The sequence below is a fragment of the Peromyscus eremicus genome, chromosome 8a, assembly GCF_949786415.1.
Source record: "Peromyscus eremicus chromosome 8a, PerEre_H2_v1, whole genome shotgun sequence".
Classification (NCBI taxonomy): domain Eukaryota; kingdom Metazoa; phylum Chordata; class Mammalia; order Rodentia; family Cricetidae; genus Peromyscus; species Peromyscus eremicus.
In genome coordinates this window covers 95,447,019-95,462,146 of record NC_081423.1, presented here as the reverse complement: position 1 = coordinate 95,462,146, position 15,128 = coordinate 95,447,019, and the positions used below count along the sequence as shown (strand labels likewise).

Below are 15,128 nucleotides of genomic sequence, written 5' to 3'. Positions count from 1 at the left end.
TCTCCATGATCAGTCTAGATGCCTCTGTCCATATGTCTCAGATGCCTTCTGGAATCTTTCTTATTATGGAACATAGTCAGCTCCTGGTAAAGGCAGGGCACGGATCTGCTTTGGATCTTTTTTTCCTTCCGTTCAGCCCTCCAGGATCTTGAATGATGTAAGTTACATAATCACTGCCCAAGTATTTGTTGGTTGAACGGAAAAATGTTTATATCTGATTTGGAGACAGAACTTAGAGACATTACTTGGCTCTGTACCTTGGGAGTAATTATTGCCTTGATTTTTATGAGTTGTAAGTTTGCAGCTATTAGTTAATTATACTGTAGCTGTGTATATGTGTGTCACACATACACTTTTGTGTGCACTTGTGTGGGCATGTGTGGAGGCCAGAGGTAAGCTTCAGGTGTCGTTCTCAGGACCATCCAGTCTGGGTTTTTTGAGACAGAGTTTCTCAATGGGCCCACCCATTAGGTTAGCCGGTGAGCCTCAAGGGTCTGCCTGTCCCTCCTACCCACAGCTGGGTTAGAAGCATACAACACCATGCCTGACCTTTTATGTGGGTCTTGGGGATCAAACTCAGGTCCTGGTGCTTCCTCAACAGATGTTTTCCTGGCAGAGCCATCTTCCCAGACCCTCTAAGGTTGGGGTGTACGTTCATTTTCTCTGTCACCCATTTACAGACGACCCACTCTGCAGCAGCTGCAGGGGCGGGTGATGCCGTTTTGAGCTCTCTCCCCATCTTCTGTCGCGGCTGTTTTAAAGGTGTGGAGAATTGGTACTGTGGTCCAGTGGAGAGCAAGGAAGTATGTGTGGCCGTTTCTGGTCCTCCTTTCTTTTTAAGATGGAGATTTTGTTCCGTCATCTCTGTATTCTTTCTGTGTTTCAACTGCAGTTACTGTGATAAAGGGAAGGCTTAACGGCACCCGTCACGCCAGAGTACTGTGCCATGTTCCTTAGGGAGCGCTTCATAAACTCACCTCTATTTCCAGAGCAGAAATTGTTTCAGATGGACCACCACATGGAGACCAGAAGGCTCACCTGTGGTGGGATCATGCCTATCTGGCTGTTTGTGATTATCCTGTGCTGGTACCTCTGACATCAGGGGGAAGTTATTAGCAATGGGAAGTATGGGTCCCTGAGATATAATATTTTGAGAGCAGGGATCATATCATGAGCTCGCTAGATTATAAGAATGACAGAAGGGAAATGAGGAATCTATTCTAAGGGAACATAAGTAAGGGTCTGGAATATTCTGTGTTTCCTGAGCTCCCTTTTAATGTTTGCATGTGCATGTGTGTGTAGGTGTGTTTGAGCTTGTGTGTGGTGTGTGTGGTGCATGCCCGTGTCTGTGCAGAGGCCTGAGGAGGATGCTGGGTATCCTGACCTATGACTTTCCACCTCATTGCCTTGTGACTAGATCTCTCAATAAATCTAGAGCTAGGATGGGGCCAGCAAACTCCAATGGTCCTCAAGTCTCTGCTCCCCCATAGTACTGATACACACACACACACACACACACACACACACACACACACACACACACACACACACACAAGCCCCTCAAATATTTCTGTATTTGTTTCATTTGCTTGAGTAAAATGAATGACAGTTTAGTTTTGATTTTTACTCAGATGTAAAAATCTGTCCAGCTGTCCCAATACTACCAGTATTACTTAATGAATAATCTCTTTCTCTGTTTTGAAATGTCACAGTTGTTATTAATAAAATCTATTTATCTGCTGAAACCGGCAGCAACAATAGCAAAAAGCTTGAGTAATATCAAAGACAAAAGAAGTGGTGTGTGCAGCTTCTGGGTGGGGTCTGTGAATTTGGAATTGGGCCTTGGTTTCAAATCCTGGCCTGCTCGTTTTCAGCAGAGCATACTTGGATGAGTAAGTGGACTACTCTGAGCTTTAGACAGGAAGCCATGGGATTCAAGGAGGTGGAGTATGTTGTCGCTGGCTACCACATACTGAAGCCCCAGGCCTGTGCTCTGCTGACCTCACAGAACAATCCCTGGGTGCTCTTGTCTTCAGGTATTTGCCTGGTTTATGCACCTTGCTGGACTGACCTCCCTCAGTCCCCTCTCCCCTTCTGCAACCTGTTCACAGTCTCTAATAAACTGGTCAGTGTGGAGGTATTTTCGATTTTCAGAGGAGTTTCTAAAACGGTGCAGGGAGTTTCCGTGTGTCTTTAGAGTGTGAGCATCTCTCATAAGTCAAGTCTGTGGAATCCTTGAGACATCAACACTGTGATCTAGGTTACTTTTCCATTGCTGTGGTAAAATACCCGGATAAAGAGACACTTAGAGGTGAAAAGGGCTTATTTTGGCTTATAGTTCCAGAGGAGACACAGTTTATCATGGTGGGGAAGGTCTGGCGATCAGGAAACAGTGATCACATTTCATCTGCACACAGGAATCGGGGAAGGAGGGAGAGAAGGAAGAAAGGGAGAGAGAGAGAGAGAGAGAGAGAGAGAGAGAGAGAGAGAGAGAGAGAGAGAGGGAGGAGAGGAGAGAGAATGAACATGACTGAACATGAGAACATGATGTGGATCTAAGTTCTAAAACCCCATAGTCCCCTGCCCCGACCCCATAATGTACTTCCCCTAGCAAGTTGTCTTGATTTGGGTTTCTATTGCTGTAAAGAGACACCATGACTATGGCAACTCTTACAAAGAAAACATTTAATTGTGGTGGCTGGCTTAGAGTTCAGAGGTTCCATCCATTATCATGATGGGGAGCAGGGCGGCGTGCAGGCAGACGTGGTGCTGGCTACATCTTGACCAGAAGGCAGCAGAAAGTCCACTGACTGTCACACTGAGTGAAGCTTGAGAAAAAGACCTCAGAGCCCGCCCCCACAGAGACACACTTCCTCCAACAAGGCCACTTCTTAATGGTGTCACTCCCTTTTTTGGGTTCTTTCAAACCACCACACCAGGCTTCATCTTTAAATTTTTATTTTTTTATCTTTAAATCCTTTGTTTTTATTTTATGTGTTTGGATGTTTTACCTGTATGTATGTCTATGTGCCATGTATCTCCAGTGCCGGAGGAGGCCAGAAGAGCGTGGCAGATATCTTGGGACTGGAGGTGTAGACCATGTGAGCCATCATGTGGGTGCTGGAAATCAAACCCTAGTTCTTTGGAAGAACAGCTAGTTGTCTTAGGGATGAGCCATCTATCCAGCTCCAAGCCGCCATAACCTTTCTACACAGTACCACCCACTGTGGACCAGATACTGTAAGGGAACATTTCTCCAAGTCCAACACACTGGAATGTGACAGTAACCAAGACTCCAGGCTGTGGGTATCATCTGTTCTTTATTCATTTCCCTTTTGTGTTTTAGGATCCCCTCTGGGGTATATGTCACATGGGGCCTTCTCTTGGGGCATAGGTCACCCTGGAGGAAGGTGGGGACTTGGCATAGGTCACCCTGGAGAAAGGTGTGGAGTTGAGCGTGTACGTGCTTAGTTTTACAATCCCTAGCTCGAAGTGCACTTCCGGGCGGGGATTACACTATAAACTCCTTAATTGCCTGTTTGCCCGTCTACGTCTAGGGCACTCAGGGGCTATTAAAGATATAAATTTATGAGGCCTCATTCCTCTTCCAAATGTAGGTTCTTAACAGACGTATTTCATTGTTTATTAGTGGTCTGTAGTTCTGGTATGAGCAGAACTTTGACATTCTCATTTTATGTCCTTCAGGTATCTCTCCAGCCACATTACTGTGTCACATGATAGTTCTAGTTTTAATTCTTCAAGGAACCTTCACATTGTTTTCTATGACAGCTGTGCTAGTGTGCACCCCCACCAACAGTGTGTAAGTGTTTGCCATGTCCCTGCCACACCTGATACCTTTCGTTTTGCTGATGCTAATTTCATCCCCTCAGTTATCCCAGGATCCTTTGCCTGATGAGGGGAAGTGGCAGCGTATACTCAGTCTTTACTTAGAAGTTTCCAGAGTTTCACAAAAGACTACATCATGGCAGGGTTAGAGGATAATACTAACTTGCTTGGGGGCTGGGGCAGTCGGCCTTGTGTGACATCGTTCTGCTCTGGGGCCTCAGGAAATCTACTTCATCTAGTTCAGTATTGCTTACCCTATCTGTTAAGTTAAGTGTTTGGTCTGAGTAATCTCCTACAGTCCCTCTGAACACCAAGGGAGTTCTCTCAGTAGATTGCTCGGTGTGTTACCCATGAAGCTTTGCAAAGTCTTTTACTGATTTCCTACCCCTGAAAAACTCCCTGATTTTAAACAATTACTCAGCTAGCGTTTGTCAAAGGAGTGAAGGCATCTGAGTGTGAGCCTGTGTGCTGCTTAATTTGGAAGGTTAAAAAATCACTTTAAAATGCAGGCAACAGACTCACAAAGCGGGTTGAATCACTTCCTGATCATGTGTTCTGGTTTCTCTGCCCCCGCTGTTCCCCTTCATTAGCAGGGATGACAGAGGACTCGTTTAGGCAACAAATACTAAACAAGCCTCTGTCCAAGACTGCTCTGCTGGGTGGTGGCAGCGCACAGAGGTGCTGCAAGCAGAGGCCAGATCCTGTCCTGTGCACAGTCCTGAAAGTTTGGATCAGAGAACAAGTCCAGTGAGATGGATAAGGGCCCGGCCAGAGGGGAGCTGTGCCCACTCGGGAAGGAGGACCATGCTTAGCGAGCTGAGTGTTGGGAAGGGGGAGGATCCAAAATAACACCTGCCTCCTGCCAGCTCCTGGGTTGGCATGGTGGCTCCATTGCTACGTTCTCCCAGTAGCCCTGGTTGGTAGCAACATTGCCAGTTGGCCAAACTGAGCAGCAGAGGGATCATGTTGTTTGCCGGGGCCACCTCACTAGTAAGCGCCAGAGCCAAGTTTCTGAGTCCAAATTCTGCATTTTGTTGTCATGAACGTTGACTGCCAGCCAAGGGTCAGAGATGCCCGGGAGAAAGGCCAGCTGAGGTAGGTCCTGGCGTTGCCACAGATGGAGACAGAGAGTTGCAACAAGGGCTAGAGAGTTCAGCGCACCTTGGTGGGGCAGATAGGGTCCTCACAGTTACTCGGGTCAACCCTCACTTTTTAAATAAGTTGTGGTAAGATTTACACAACACAATGATGACCATTCAATGGTGTTCAGAACATTCACAGTGGGCAACTTTCCCATCCTCCACTCCTGGATAGCAACCACCAATGTGCTCTGTCCCTGTGGATTTCTAGATCTCATATTTCATGTAAATAGAGTCAAGTCTGTGGTTTGACACCACCTCTCCTCCCCAACTGTACTCTTCTCACACCCTTGAAGGATTCATGACATGACACTGGCCCCAAGCTGATGTCCAAGGTCATCTCCATCTCAGTGTGGCAGAATTTCTTCTGCCACAGTGGATAAGAAAGTCACAGGTTTGACCATCTTGACCACCACACATGCCCCTTGAAATAGCTTTTCTTTGGACCCCACTCATTTTGGACAAGAACCCAGTGGCATGTAGAAATCATTCCTTTGTCACTTCTCAGTTTATATGTAAAGCAGGAGGCTGGCAAGAAAATAAAAAAAATGAAGAAATTCCAGAAGGGATCTAGATTTGTCTAGAATGGTGAAGAACAGTGATTTCTATGGCAAGGTCAACCTATGTTGACTGGAATGTCCTTCCACTTCAAGCATCCCAGAGTCCATCATGGCCTTCTGTCTTAGTGTTCTATTGCTGTGAAGAGACACCATGACCACAGCTACTCTTATAAAGGAAAACATTAATTGATGCTGGCTTACAGTTCAGAGGGTTAGTCCATTGTCATCATGATAGGAAACATGGCAGCATGCAGGCAGACATGGTGCTGGAGAGGTAGCTGAGAGTTCTACATCTGGAACAGCAGGCAGTAGGAAGAGAGAGAGAGAGAGAGAGAGAGAGAGAGAGAGAGAGAGAGAGAGAGAGAGAGAGAGACACTGGGCCTGGCTTGAGCATCTGAAACCTCAGATCCCACCCCCATGACACACTTCTTCCAGCAAGGCCACACCTCCAACAGGGTGACACCTCCAATAATACTAGTCCCTATGAGTCTATGGGAGTCATTTTCATCCAGACGAACCTTAGCAAGAACATGCCTCTTTGTCCCATATTGAATAATATAGCTGTGAGAACTTGGCATGTTTTCATGCACAGAGACATGTATTAATAGTGGTGGTCCTCTAGAGGTTCTAGAGGACAGAACTAATAGAATAAATGTGTATTAAAGTGGATTTATTAGATTGTCTCACCTCTCTAGCCAGTCTAACACTGACTAGAGAGGCTGAGAATCCAGAGGTCATTAAGTCTAGGTGGCTGTATGTCTTAGCCCCATTCTGGTGCTGACATTCTAGCAGGTTCCTGGACAGCATCTGGTATTCAGTCTACATTGGAAGCCTGGGGAAGTTGGTTCTAATGGTGGTGAAGGAATGCTTTAGCAACAGCGTAGATGAATTTACCAGCAGAGTGAAGGCAAGGAAGCAAAAAAGCAAAGCTTCCCTCCCCCCATCTCTTTTTATCTGGGCTGCTATTGGGGAGTGCCACCCACATTTAGGATAGGTCTTTCCTCTCCAGATAAAGTAAGCAAAGAAATCTCTCACAGCAGTGCCAAGGAGCTGTCTTTTAGTTGATTCCAGACCCAGTCAAATTGACAACCAAGATTAGCTGTCGCAGGCAGAAAACAGGGCTGGTACCCAGAGATGCAGAGGGATGGAAGTTGAAGCAGATGTTGGAATAGGCACTGTAACGGGAAGGAGCAGAGAGGCTGGGGAAGTAGTTTAGGTGAAGCTGGTAGAGTTGCTTTGTCTCCTCACAATGTGTAGAGAGGTCTTGGAGGGTCTGATACGTGGGGCTCCGTGGGTCTTACGGTTTTGAAATTGTTAGAGGGGGCTATGTGGGGGATGGATTGCTGGTTAGGTCAAGTTCACAGAAGAGAATGAGGAACGTCTCCATGCTCATCCCTGTGCAGGTGGTGAGCTTACATGGGCTGTGGAGGTCTAAAGCCAGTGCAGTGAAGTCCGGGTGGGGAGTCCTTGGATCCTTTGTTATCTTTTATGACAGCCCGGACTCATGGCTTTCAACTGGTCACTCTTTGCCCTGATGTGGTTAAGGTGACATATTTTCATCCTTTCTGGGAGCTCCAGAGGCAGAGGCAGATTTCCATGGTGTAGTTAAGACCTTTGCTGGGAGAATCGGTTCCAGGGCAAGTGGCTTTGTGCCAGCAGTGCCTGGTAGAAGGGCATCCACTGCCTCCTGCGTAGCTTGTTCTTTCTTCCTGCTGTCCTAATGCCTGGTTCTGTCACTTGGGGTGTTATTTTGGAGATGGATGACGCAGCATAATTAAGTACATTTTAGAAATCCATTCAACATTTTATATGTCGTCTGTGACTGTTACAACAGGTGGTGGGTGGACTCTAGCCATGAAGATGTCACAGCATGTGTAAGATGAAAAAGCCAAAGGCAATTAGTTAATTTGGTCAACTCTGGAGAACAGTTTGTCAAATGGAGCCTGTTGACCTCTGGATCAGCCTCATTTTTCTCTTTTAGTCCTTGAATTGATTGTGGTCCTGCTTGGTCTGTGCCCTGCATGCACCACTTATTGCCTGGGTGAAAAGGAACAAATTGCTTTAGTATTTAAGATTCAGCTTCCCTTCATTCTTATGTGTATGCGTTTGTGTGTGGGAGTGTCCCAGTTTGCTTTTCTGTTGGTGTGATAAAACACCAACCAAAAGCCACTTGGAGAGGAAAAGGGTTTATTTTAATCTTACAACTTTATTTTCTCTTAGATCATAGCCCACCACAGAGGGAAATCAGGGCAGGAACTCAAGGCAGGAACTCAAGCAGACAATGGAGGAACACTGCTTACTGGCTTGTTTCAAGGCTCACATTCAGCTACCTTTCTTATCCAGTCCAGAACTACCTGCCCAGGGGTGGCACTGCCCACAAGGGACTGGGCCCTCCCACATCAATCAAGAAAATACCACACAGACATATACACACAGAACCTCAGTTGAGGTTCCCTCTTCTAGGTGTGTCAAATTGACAACCAAGATTAGCTCTCAAAGTGGGTGTGCATCAACATGTGTGCACTCTTGTGGAGGCTAAAGATCAACTCTGGTGTTGTTACTTAAGGGCCTTCCACTATGTTTATTGAGATAGGGTCTGTCATGGAACCTGGAGCTGGCCAACTTGTCTAGACTGGCTGGTCAGCAACCGCCAGGGATCCATCTGTCTCCACCTTCCCAGAGCTGGGATCGCAAGCATGGTGGTCACACTTAGGTCCTAATACTTGCATAGGAAACAGCTTTCTAACTGAGCCCATACTCCCAGCCTGAGATTCAATTTCTTGTTCCACAAATAACAACAGAGAAAACATCTGCCTCCCGGGGTTGTGATGTCAAGACAAGATATCAAATGTCAACCTTGGTGGCTAGAAATGGCTGCTGATCAATAGATATTAGCTTCCCTCTTCACTTTTAGAGACGAGGACACTGAAGAGACTGGTCTGACATTGACGTACTGGCACTTTCAAACATTTCAAACCTGTCACGTGGCACGAGGGGAAGGCCCACCTTTCTTGATGTGCGGAGAGCAGGAAAAGGGTGAAGAGGCAAACACGGAGGGGAGACACACGTCAGTTCAACACGAGGAAGGCTCTATGATAATCAGCCAGCCATGTCCTAATGCAGTGGCGCCCACGTAGCGATGAGCGGTTTGTGTCGGAAGCTTTGGATTAGAGCAGCATTGCTCAGCAGCCTTAGGACTCACATCTGGGGACAGATGTCTCCTGGTTGTCAGGGGCTGTGATGTGTATTGTAGGATGTTTATCACTGATATAGCCCCTGTCCCACTCTCAGTGTGACAACTCCAAGTGACTCTTTTGCTTGGCATTGTCTCCTGTCCTGTGGAGTACAAAAATCACTCTTGGATAAGAACTCCTATGGCAGAGGCTAGATAGCAGCAAACTAGACTCCATCCTTTTGGACCAACTCTGTCCTGCCCCCAACTGGGCCTCTTGTTTTTATGTGCTCTTATTAGCATGCATTAATTATATTATGCATAGCAACGGGTCTCATGATGACATTTTCACACAAATATGTTACGTATTTTAATCATATTCATTCCCTTACACTCCATGGCCCTCCCTATTCCCGCTGGTCCCTTTCCTATTCTCAGCTAGCCCCCCTCTATTTTCATGCCTTCGCTGTTGTTGGGCCAATGAGTCCACGCTTACAGGAGCATGAGTGAGGGGTTATCACAAAAGCATGGACCGCTTACCAGTGGCTTCACCTTCCTCAAGTTAGGTTCATAAAACATGAATTCTGGGAGGAACTTTGGTGAGTTTTGGTGGTAGTCTTTTGGTTGAGATAGTAGCTACCACCTAAGATATAAGGCCTAACAAATGTGTTAAGCTCATTTTCAAAATTGTATGGTTCATTTTATGACAGAGGGAATGATGAGGCCCCATGGGAAGGCCTTATGCATTGGCTCCCCCTACCCCCAAGACCTTATGAGTTGCCCCTCCCCAAGGCTTTATGGTTTGGTTCCCCACTCCTCAGAAGGCATTATGGGTTGGTTAATGAGAGTCCCCCTTATAGTGTCCCCATCTTATAGGACCTACCACCCCCAAAAGCCTATGGGTCAGTGTACTGGCTTATTTTGTATGCCAACTTGACACAAGCTGGAGTCATCAGAGAGGAAGGAGCCTCAGTTGAGGAAATGCCTCCATGAGATCCAACTACAAGGCATTTTCTCAATTAGTGATCAATGGGGGAAGGCTCAGCCCATTGTGGGTGGTGCCATCCCTGGGCAGGTAGTCCTGGGTTCTGTAAGAAGGCAGGCTGAGCAAGCCTTGAGGAGCAAGCCAGTAAGCAGCATCCTTCATGGCCTCTGCATCAGCTCCTGCCTCCAGATCCTGCTCTGTTTGAGTTCCTGTCCTGACTTCCTTCAATGATGGACTACAATGTGGAAGTTAAGTCAAATAAACCCTTTCCTCCCCAACTTGGTTTTTGGTCACAGTGTTTAGTCGTAGCCATAGAAATCCTCCCTAAGACAGTTGGTTAACGACTTGCTCCCTGTGGTTTCTGCAGGTCATGTTGGCGGCTTCCTATTGGTCTCTGCTAGCACCAGCCGTTGAGATGGCCACGTCCTCAGGGGGCTTCGGTGCCTTTGCCTTCTTCCCAGTGGCTGTTGGCTTCACCCTGGGAGCTGCTTTTGTGTACCTGGCTGACCTCCTGATGCCTCACTTGGTGAGTATCGTCTTCCTCTGGGCTGTCGCTCAGGAGCCATCCGGCTCTGGGCAGTAGGTTCGTTTCTGTTTTGCCCTGATCGATCCATTCTTACCTCAGGGAGCTGGTGGATTCTTAACAGACAAGACACTAGAGGAAGTGAACGGCGATTCCTCCCATAGAGAAAGCGCTTGTTGTTAACATGACTGACCACTCCCTGGTCACATCTTGCTAAGTTCAGATTTTGAAGGTCAGATATGTAAGTTGTAGCTGATGTGGTGTGTCACATGTGTGTATCCATGAGCAACCGGATTGACCTGGTGTGGGAGGGGCTTCTGATCCTGGTCTGGGCCTCAAGAGCTGAGTGAGTCATCAGGGAGATGACAACACACCTACTAGGTGGTCACATCTACTCAGGCTAACAGGAAGTGGCAGGAGGAAGGGGTCTGGGAGGTTGGGGTTCCCTTCTGACGTCTGTGGCCATATGTCTCTCAGCTCCGGCTTTCCTCCCTACCCTCTGGGGACTGGAAGATAACAACAGCAATAAAATCATCGGCATTGGGGGAACTAGGGCTGTCGAGCTCTGATGGAAATCAGGCAGGTGGTTTGGGCATCTCTTCCTGGCGTGAACTGCTTGGCCGAGCAGAGAGCCAAGGCCAGGCTGTGTGATGGAAGCCCGAAGAAGCCTTTGGCCAAACTCTCGTTACCACAGTGCATGATGCTGGCAGGGGGAAACGGGTTGATGCCAGTCACAGGGTGGGATGTGGGTCATGTCCACGTCCCACATACATACCCAGTACATCTTAGAGGTGGGCAGGAGTACCTCCATGTTGGTGCCTGGATTCCCTGATCACCAGAAAGGGGAGGGGTATAGGGAGAAAACGAGATTGTTTCCTCTGTTAGGTCATGGAGTTGTTGGGGCCAGGGGATCTTTGCTCCAGGACACTGGTGAAGGCTCTCCTGTGTGCATACTCCCTCTCCACCCCCTCTGCCTTTCCCATTTCCATCCCCCCTTCTGTTCATTCTCCCTCTCCCTTTTCTCTCTCCCTGCCTTCTTCTCTTCCTTCTTCTCTCTCCTTCCCTCCCTCCTTCTCTCTCTCTCTCTCTCTCTCTCTCTCTCTCTCTCTCTCTCTCTCTCTCTCTCTCTCATGAGACAGTATCTCTCTATGTAGCCCAGGCTAGCCTTGAACTTACAGTCTTCCCGCTTTACCTCCCAGCTGCTGGGATTTCTGGCCTGAGCAGCCATGCCTGACCCTTCCTCCTGTCTCACCTAAAATTACCAACTAGAGAAAGGAGAGAATGACCTCCCGGGACCTAGGCTGCTGGGCACTGGGGCCTTTGCAAAGCTTCTCACTTGCCGGGCAGACACACCGAAGCACGTTCCCCGGACCAGTTGGCTGTGCTGGCTGCATGGATGACTGTGATAATATCCTAAGGAAACACCATCTGTCAGCCCTTCTCCTTTCACTGGAAGCTTGAATGACAGTGCCTGTTTCTGCCCCCTGGACGTTTCCTTCCTTGCTGTCAGAGGTAACTAACCGAGCTGGTGCCTTTTAGAGGCCGTCATGCGGAGCTGCCGCTTCTGCCCTTAAACCCATCTAGCTTTGTGTAAACTTCTCGTTGGGAGATTCCCTACTCGTCCCAGCAGGAAGGCCATGAATGCAGTGGCCCGAGCTCCCAGGCAGTGGATTGAAGTGGCTCAGTGGTTCTGAACAGCCTGCGCTTGGCCACCCATCCGCTTGCTCACCGGAGCCACCCAGGCTCACCGGAGCCACCCGGGCTCCCCAGCCACCCGGGCTCCCGGCCAGTCTCTCATTAAGGGCCCTTCCTGTCACGGCTGGTCTTCATCCCTGGGAGTAGGGAGAGATGGGAATGGTAGACATCAGGCTGAGTACCTGGTGTATTTGACCAGCTGCCTGAGCAGAGGGCATTTCTCTGGGGCGTGTAAATAGTCACTGGCCAGTTTGTTCTGAGCTACATGTTTTTTTGTTGATGTTGTCCACCTTTGGTTCATGTTTGTTTTAAGACATGCTTTAGATAAGGAGATGCTCCCAGGGGCAAGCTCCCGATGGATAATATAGAAAATCGGAAATGGCTCTGGGGTGGAGGCTAAATGTTGTGGGGTGGGGTTGGGGAAGGGTTGAGAAAGAGACACCCAACTGTCAGGGCCCAGACCTTGCTCATTGGCGGAAGATTCAGTAAACATCTGTTCTGGGACACTGGAGAAGAAATTAATTGCCACTGTTAATGTGAGAAGGGGAACATGTCTCAGAAGGTCTCATAAATAGGCAGGCTTTGTTTCTAATTGCCCCAGCTCCTGAATACAAATGTCCACAGAGTCGTGCTCAGAGGCGGCCTGCTGCCCTGCACTTGGAGGCCGGCTAAAGGTTTTCTTCTTGTGTCACTGGTAATTTGCTTCCCAGACCTGAAAAGGGCCATGCAGGTGCCATGTGGAGTGGGAATTAATGCGTTTTGATACAGAGTCCCTGTGGTTATCTGGTATCGATTGAGCACAGCCAGGGAATGGACCTTCCCAGGGCAGTGAGACTCGATTCCCTGAAAGTTTATTGCTCCTGGAATTTGTGAGCCAACCACTTTCGGGCTGGGGGAGGGCTTGGGGGGTATATTCAGCTGAGGCTGCTTCAGTTTTTAATTCACTGAACCTTACCACAGAGTCAGAGCAGGGGGAAGAGGAGACCAGAAAGCCCTTGCTGCAGGCTGGTCTACGCTGTACTTTCCCAAGCATGCCGTGTATGCCTGGGACTGGAATCTTGTTGTCAGTTTTCTGAAAAAACACATGGTAACACTGCCTGTGTTGGTGCTGCCTGCTTTTTCTTCAGCTTGCTTCTGTCTTGGCACACTCACCCTGAGGAGAAGTGTGCTCTCCCCCTCCCTCCCTCCTCCTCTTGGTGTCTGACATCTTAGGGAGACTATGTAAGAGGCTGCAGTGGGAAGAAGAAGTAGCAGTTGCTTGTGGCTCTCCGTGGCTCTCTGTGGTTTTCTCCTGTCTGAGAAAACTTGGCCTAAGTCCCTCCTGAGCAGGCTCTGGGTGGGAGTGGAGGGAGATCAGCTCCCTCCTGGATTTAACTGAGTCCCCAGTCACACCGTGTCTGTCACTTCTCATTGTGATGGCTAAGACGACAGTGTTAGTGAGAACCCGATTGTGGAACAGGCACAACATACTTGTGCTGGCGTCAGTTTCTGATGGGCAGGAGCTGCGTCCTGGAGCCACACGTGGTTAATGTCCGAAGTGACATGTTGCAAGGAAGGGCTTTGACTACCAGAGGGATGTTTGCATGTATCTCTCTTCTTTCTGGATTTTCTCCACTGCTACCATTCTTCATTCTAATCTGCAGAGAACGAGAGAGAAAAGCGAGCCGTATGTGTGTGTGTGTGTGTGTGTGTGTGTGTGTGTGTGTGTGTGTGTACTGCTCACAAGTGTGCGGGATGAAGCTGGTACCATGGGGTAGTCTAATTGGAGCTACAGGGAAGTAAGATGTGCTCTTCTCTGTTGCATGAATCTTAAAAGTTCTTATTGATAAAAACAAACCTGGAGCCAGGTATTAGGGTGAATGCTGGATGATCAGAGAAGCAGAACAAGCCACAGCTACCTCACCTTGCCAAATTTTCAGCTGATCCTGTCTCCTCAGACTGGAAGCCTCTGAGTCCTCATCCAGAATGAATCTCAGCTGAACTTTTGCTCAAAAGCCTAAAAGCTTAACCAGCTCTAGTTCCTGGTCCTCACGCCTTATATACCTTTCTGCTTTCTGCCATCACTTCCTGGGATTAAAGGCTCACTTCCTGGGATTAAAGGCGTGAGTCACCATGCCTGGCTGTTTCCAGTGTGGCTTTATACTCACAGAGATCCAGATGGATCTCTGCCTTCCAAGTGATAGGATTAAAGGCCTGTGTGCCATCATTTTCTGGCCTCTATATCTAGTGGCTGACCCCAGATAAGTTTATTAGGGTGCACAATATTTTGGGGGACACCATACCTCTCCCTCAGGCTTCCCATCTTATTCTTCCTTATCTGTACTGGAGGCTTGAGATGTGGAGTCCCGTCTTTCTCTGTATGGTGCACTTTGGCCTGGCGTATCCTTGGCATTTAGCTAGGCTGGTTGGAGCCTCTCCCGCAGTGACTGGTGATAGGGATGTGGTTGTGCCACCGAGAAAGCTGGTATGGAGGGATGGACTTCACAGTCCCAGGCCAATGAAGGATGTAGCTTTGCAAGCGGACCTCTTGGTTACCTGCATATCTGTTTTGTTTTTTTTTTTTTGGTTTTTCGAGACAGGGTTTCTCTGTGTAGCTTTGTGCCTTTCCTGGAACTCACTTGGTAGCCCAGGCTGGCCTCGAACTCACAGAGATCCGCCTGCCTCTGCCTCCCGAGTGCTGGGATTAAAGGCGTGCGCCACCACCGCCCGGCCTACCTGCATATCTGTATGAGTTTATTTCTGCTGCTGTAATAAACTTCCTTCCTTGGAGGCTGAAAGTCCAAATGTGCAGCGTCCCTAGGGCTGGTTAGTTCAGAGGTCCCTTTCCTTTGCTATTGGATTGCCATGTTCTCTCTGAGTCCTCATGGGGTCCTCCTCTGTGTAGGTGACCCTTCCTGGTGTCTCCAGATGTCCAGATTTCCTCTTACAAGGACAGCACTCAGTTTGGTCCAAGGCTCCTCTGGTACCACAGTAATTCAGCCACTTCTTTTAATTTTTTTTTTTTTAATTTTAGAGGCTTATTCTATTTTATATTTTTTTTATTAAGAATTTTTTTCTCTCATTTTACACACCAAAGATCCCCCTCTTTCCTCCTCCTGTCCCCCCAGGCTTCCCTCCCAACCCCCCCCCCCCATTCCCTCCCACAAGAAGGCAAGGCCTCCCATGTGGAGGCACATTCAGTAGAGGCAAGTCCAAGCCCTTCCCCCTG

General features: G+C 48.3%; 1 protein-coding gene across 3 annotated transcripts in view; it reads left to right on the top strand.

Moving 5' to 3' along the window:
* The window catches only part of Slc39a11 (solute carrier family 39 member 11), a 440,696-nt gene that overhangs the window by 119,841 nt on the left and 305,727 nt on the right, over positions 1–15,128 (top strand). For all 3 annotated transcript variants that reach the window (XM_059272057.1, XM_059272059.1, XM_059272058.1), the window contains exon 4: positions 10,070–10,228. In XM_059272057.1, coding sequence (XP_059128040.1) covers positions 10,070–10,228 — 159 coding nt within the window. The remainder of the gene's footprint in view (positions 1–10,069; positions 10,229–15,128) is intronic.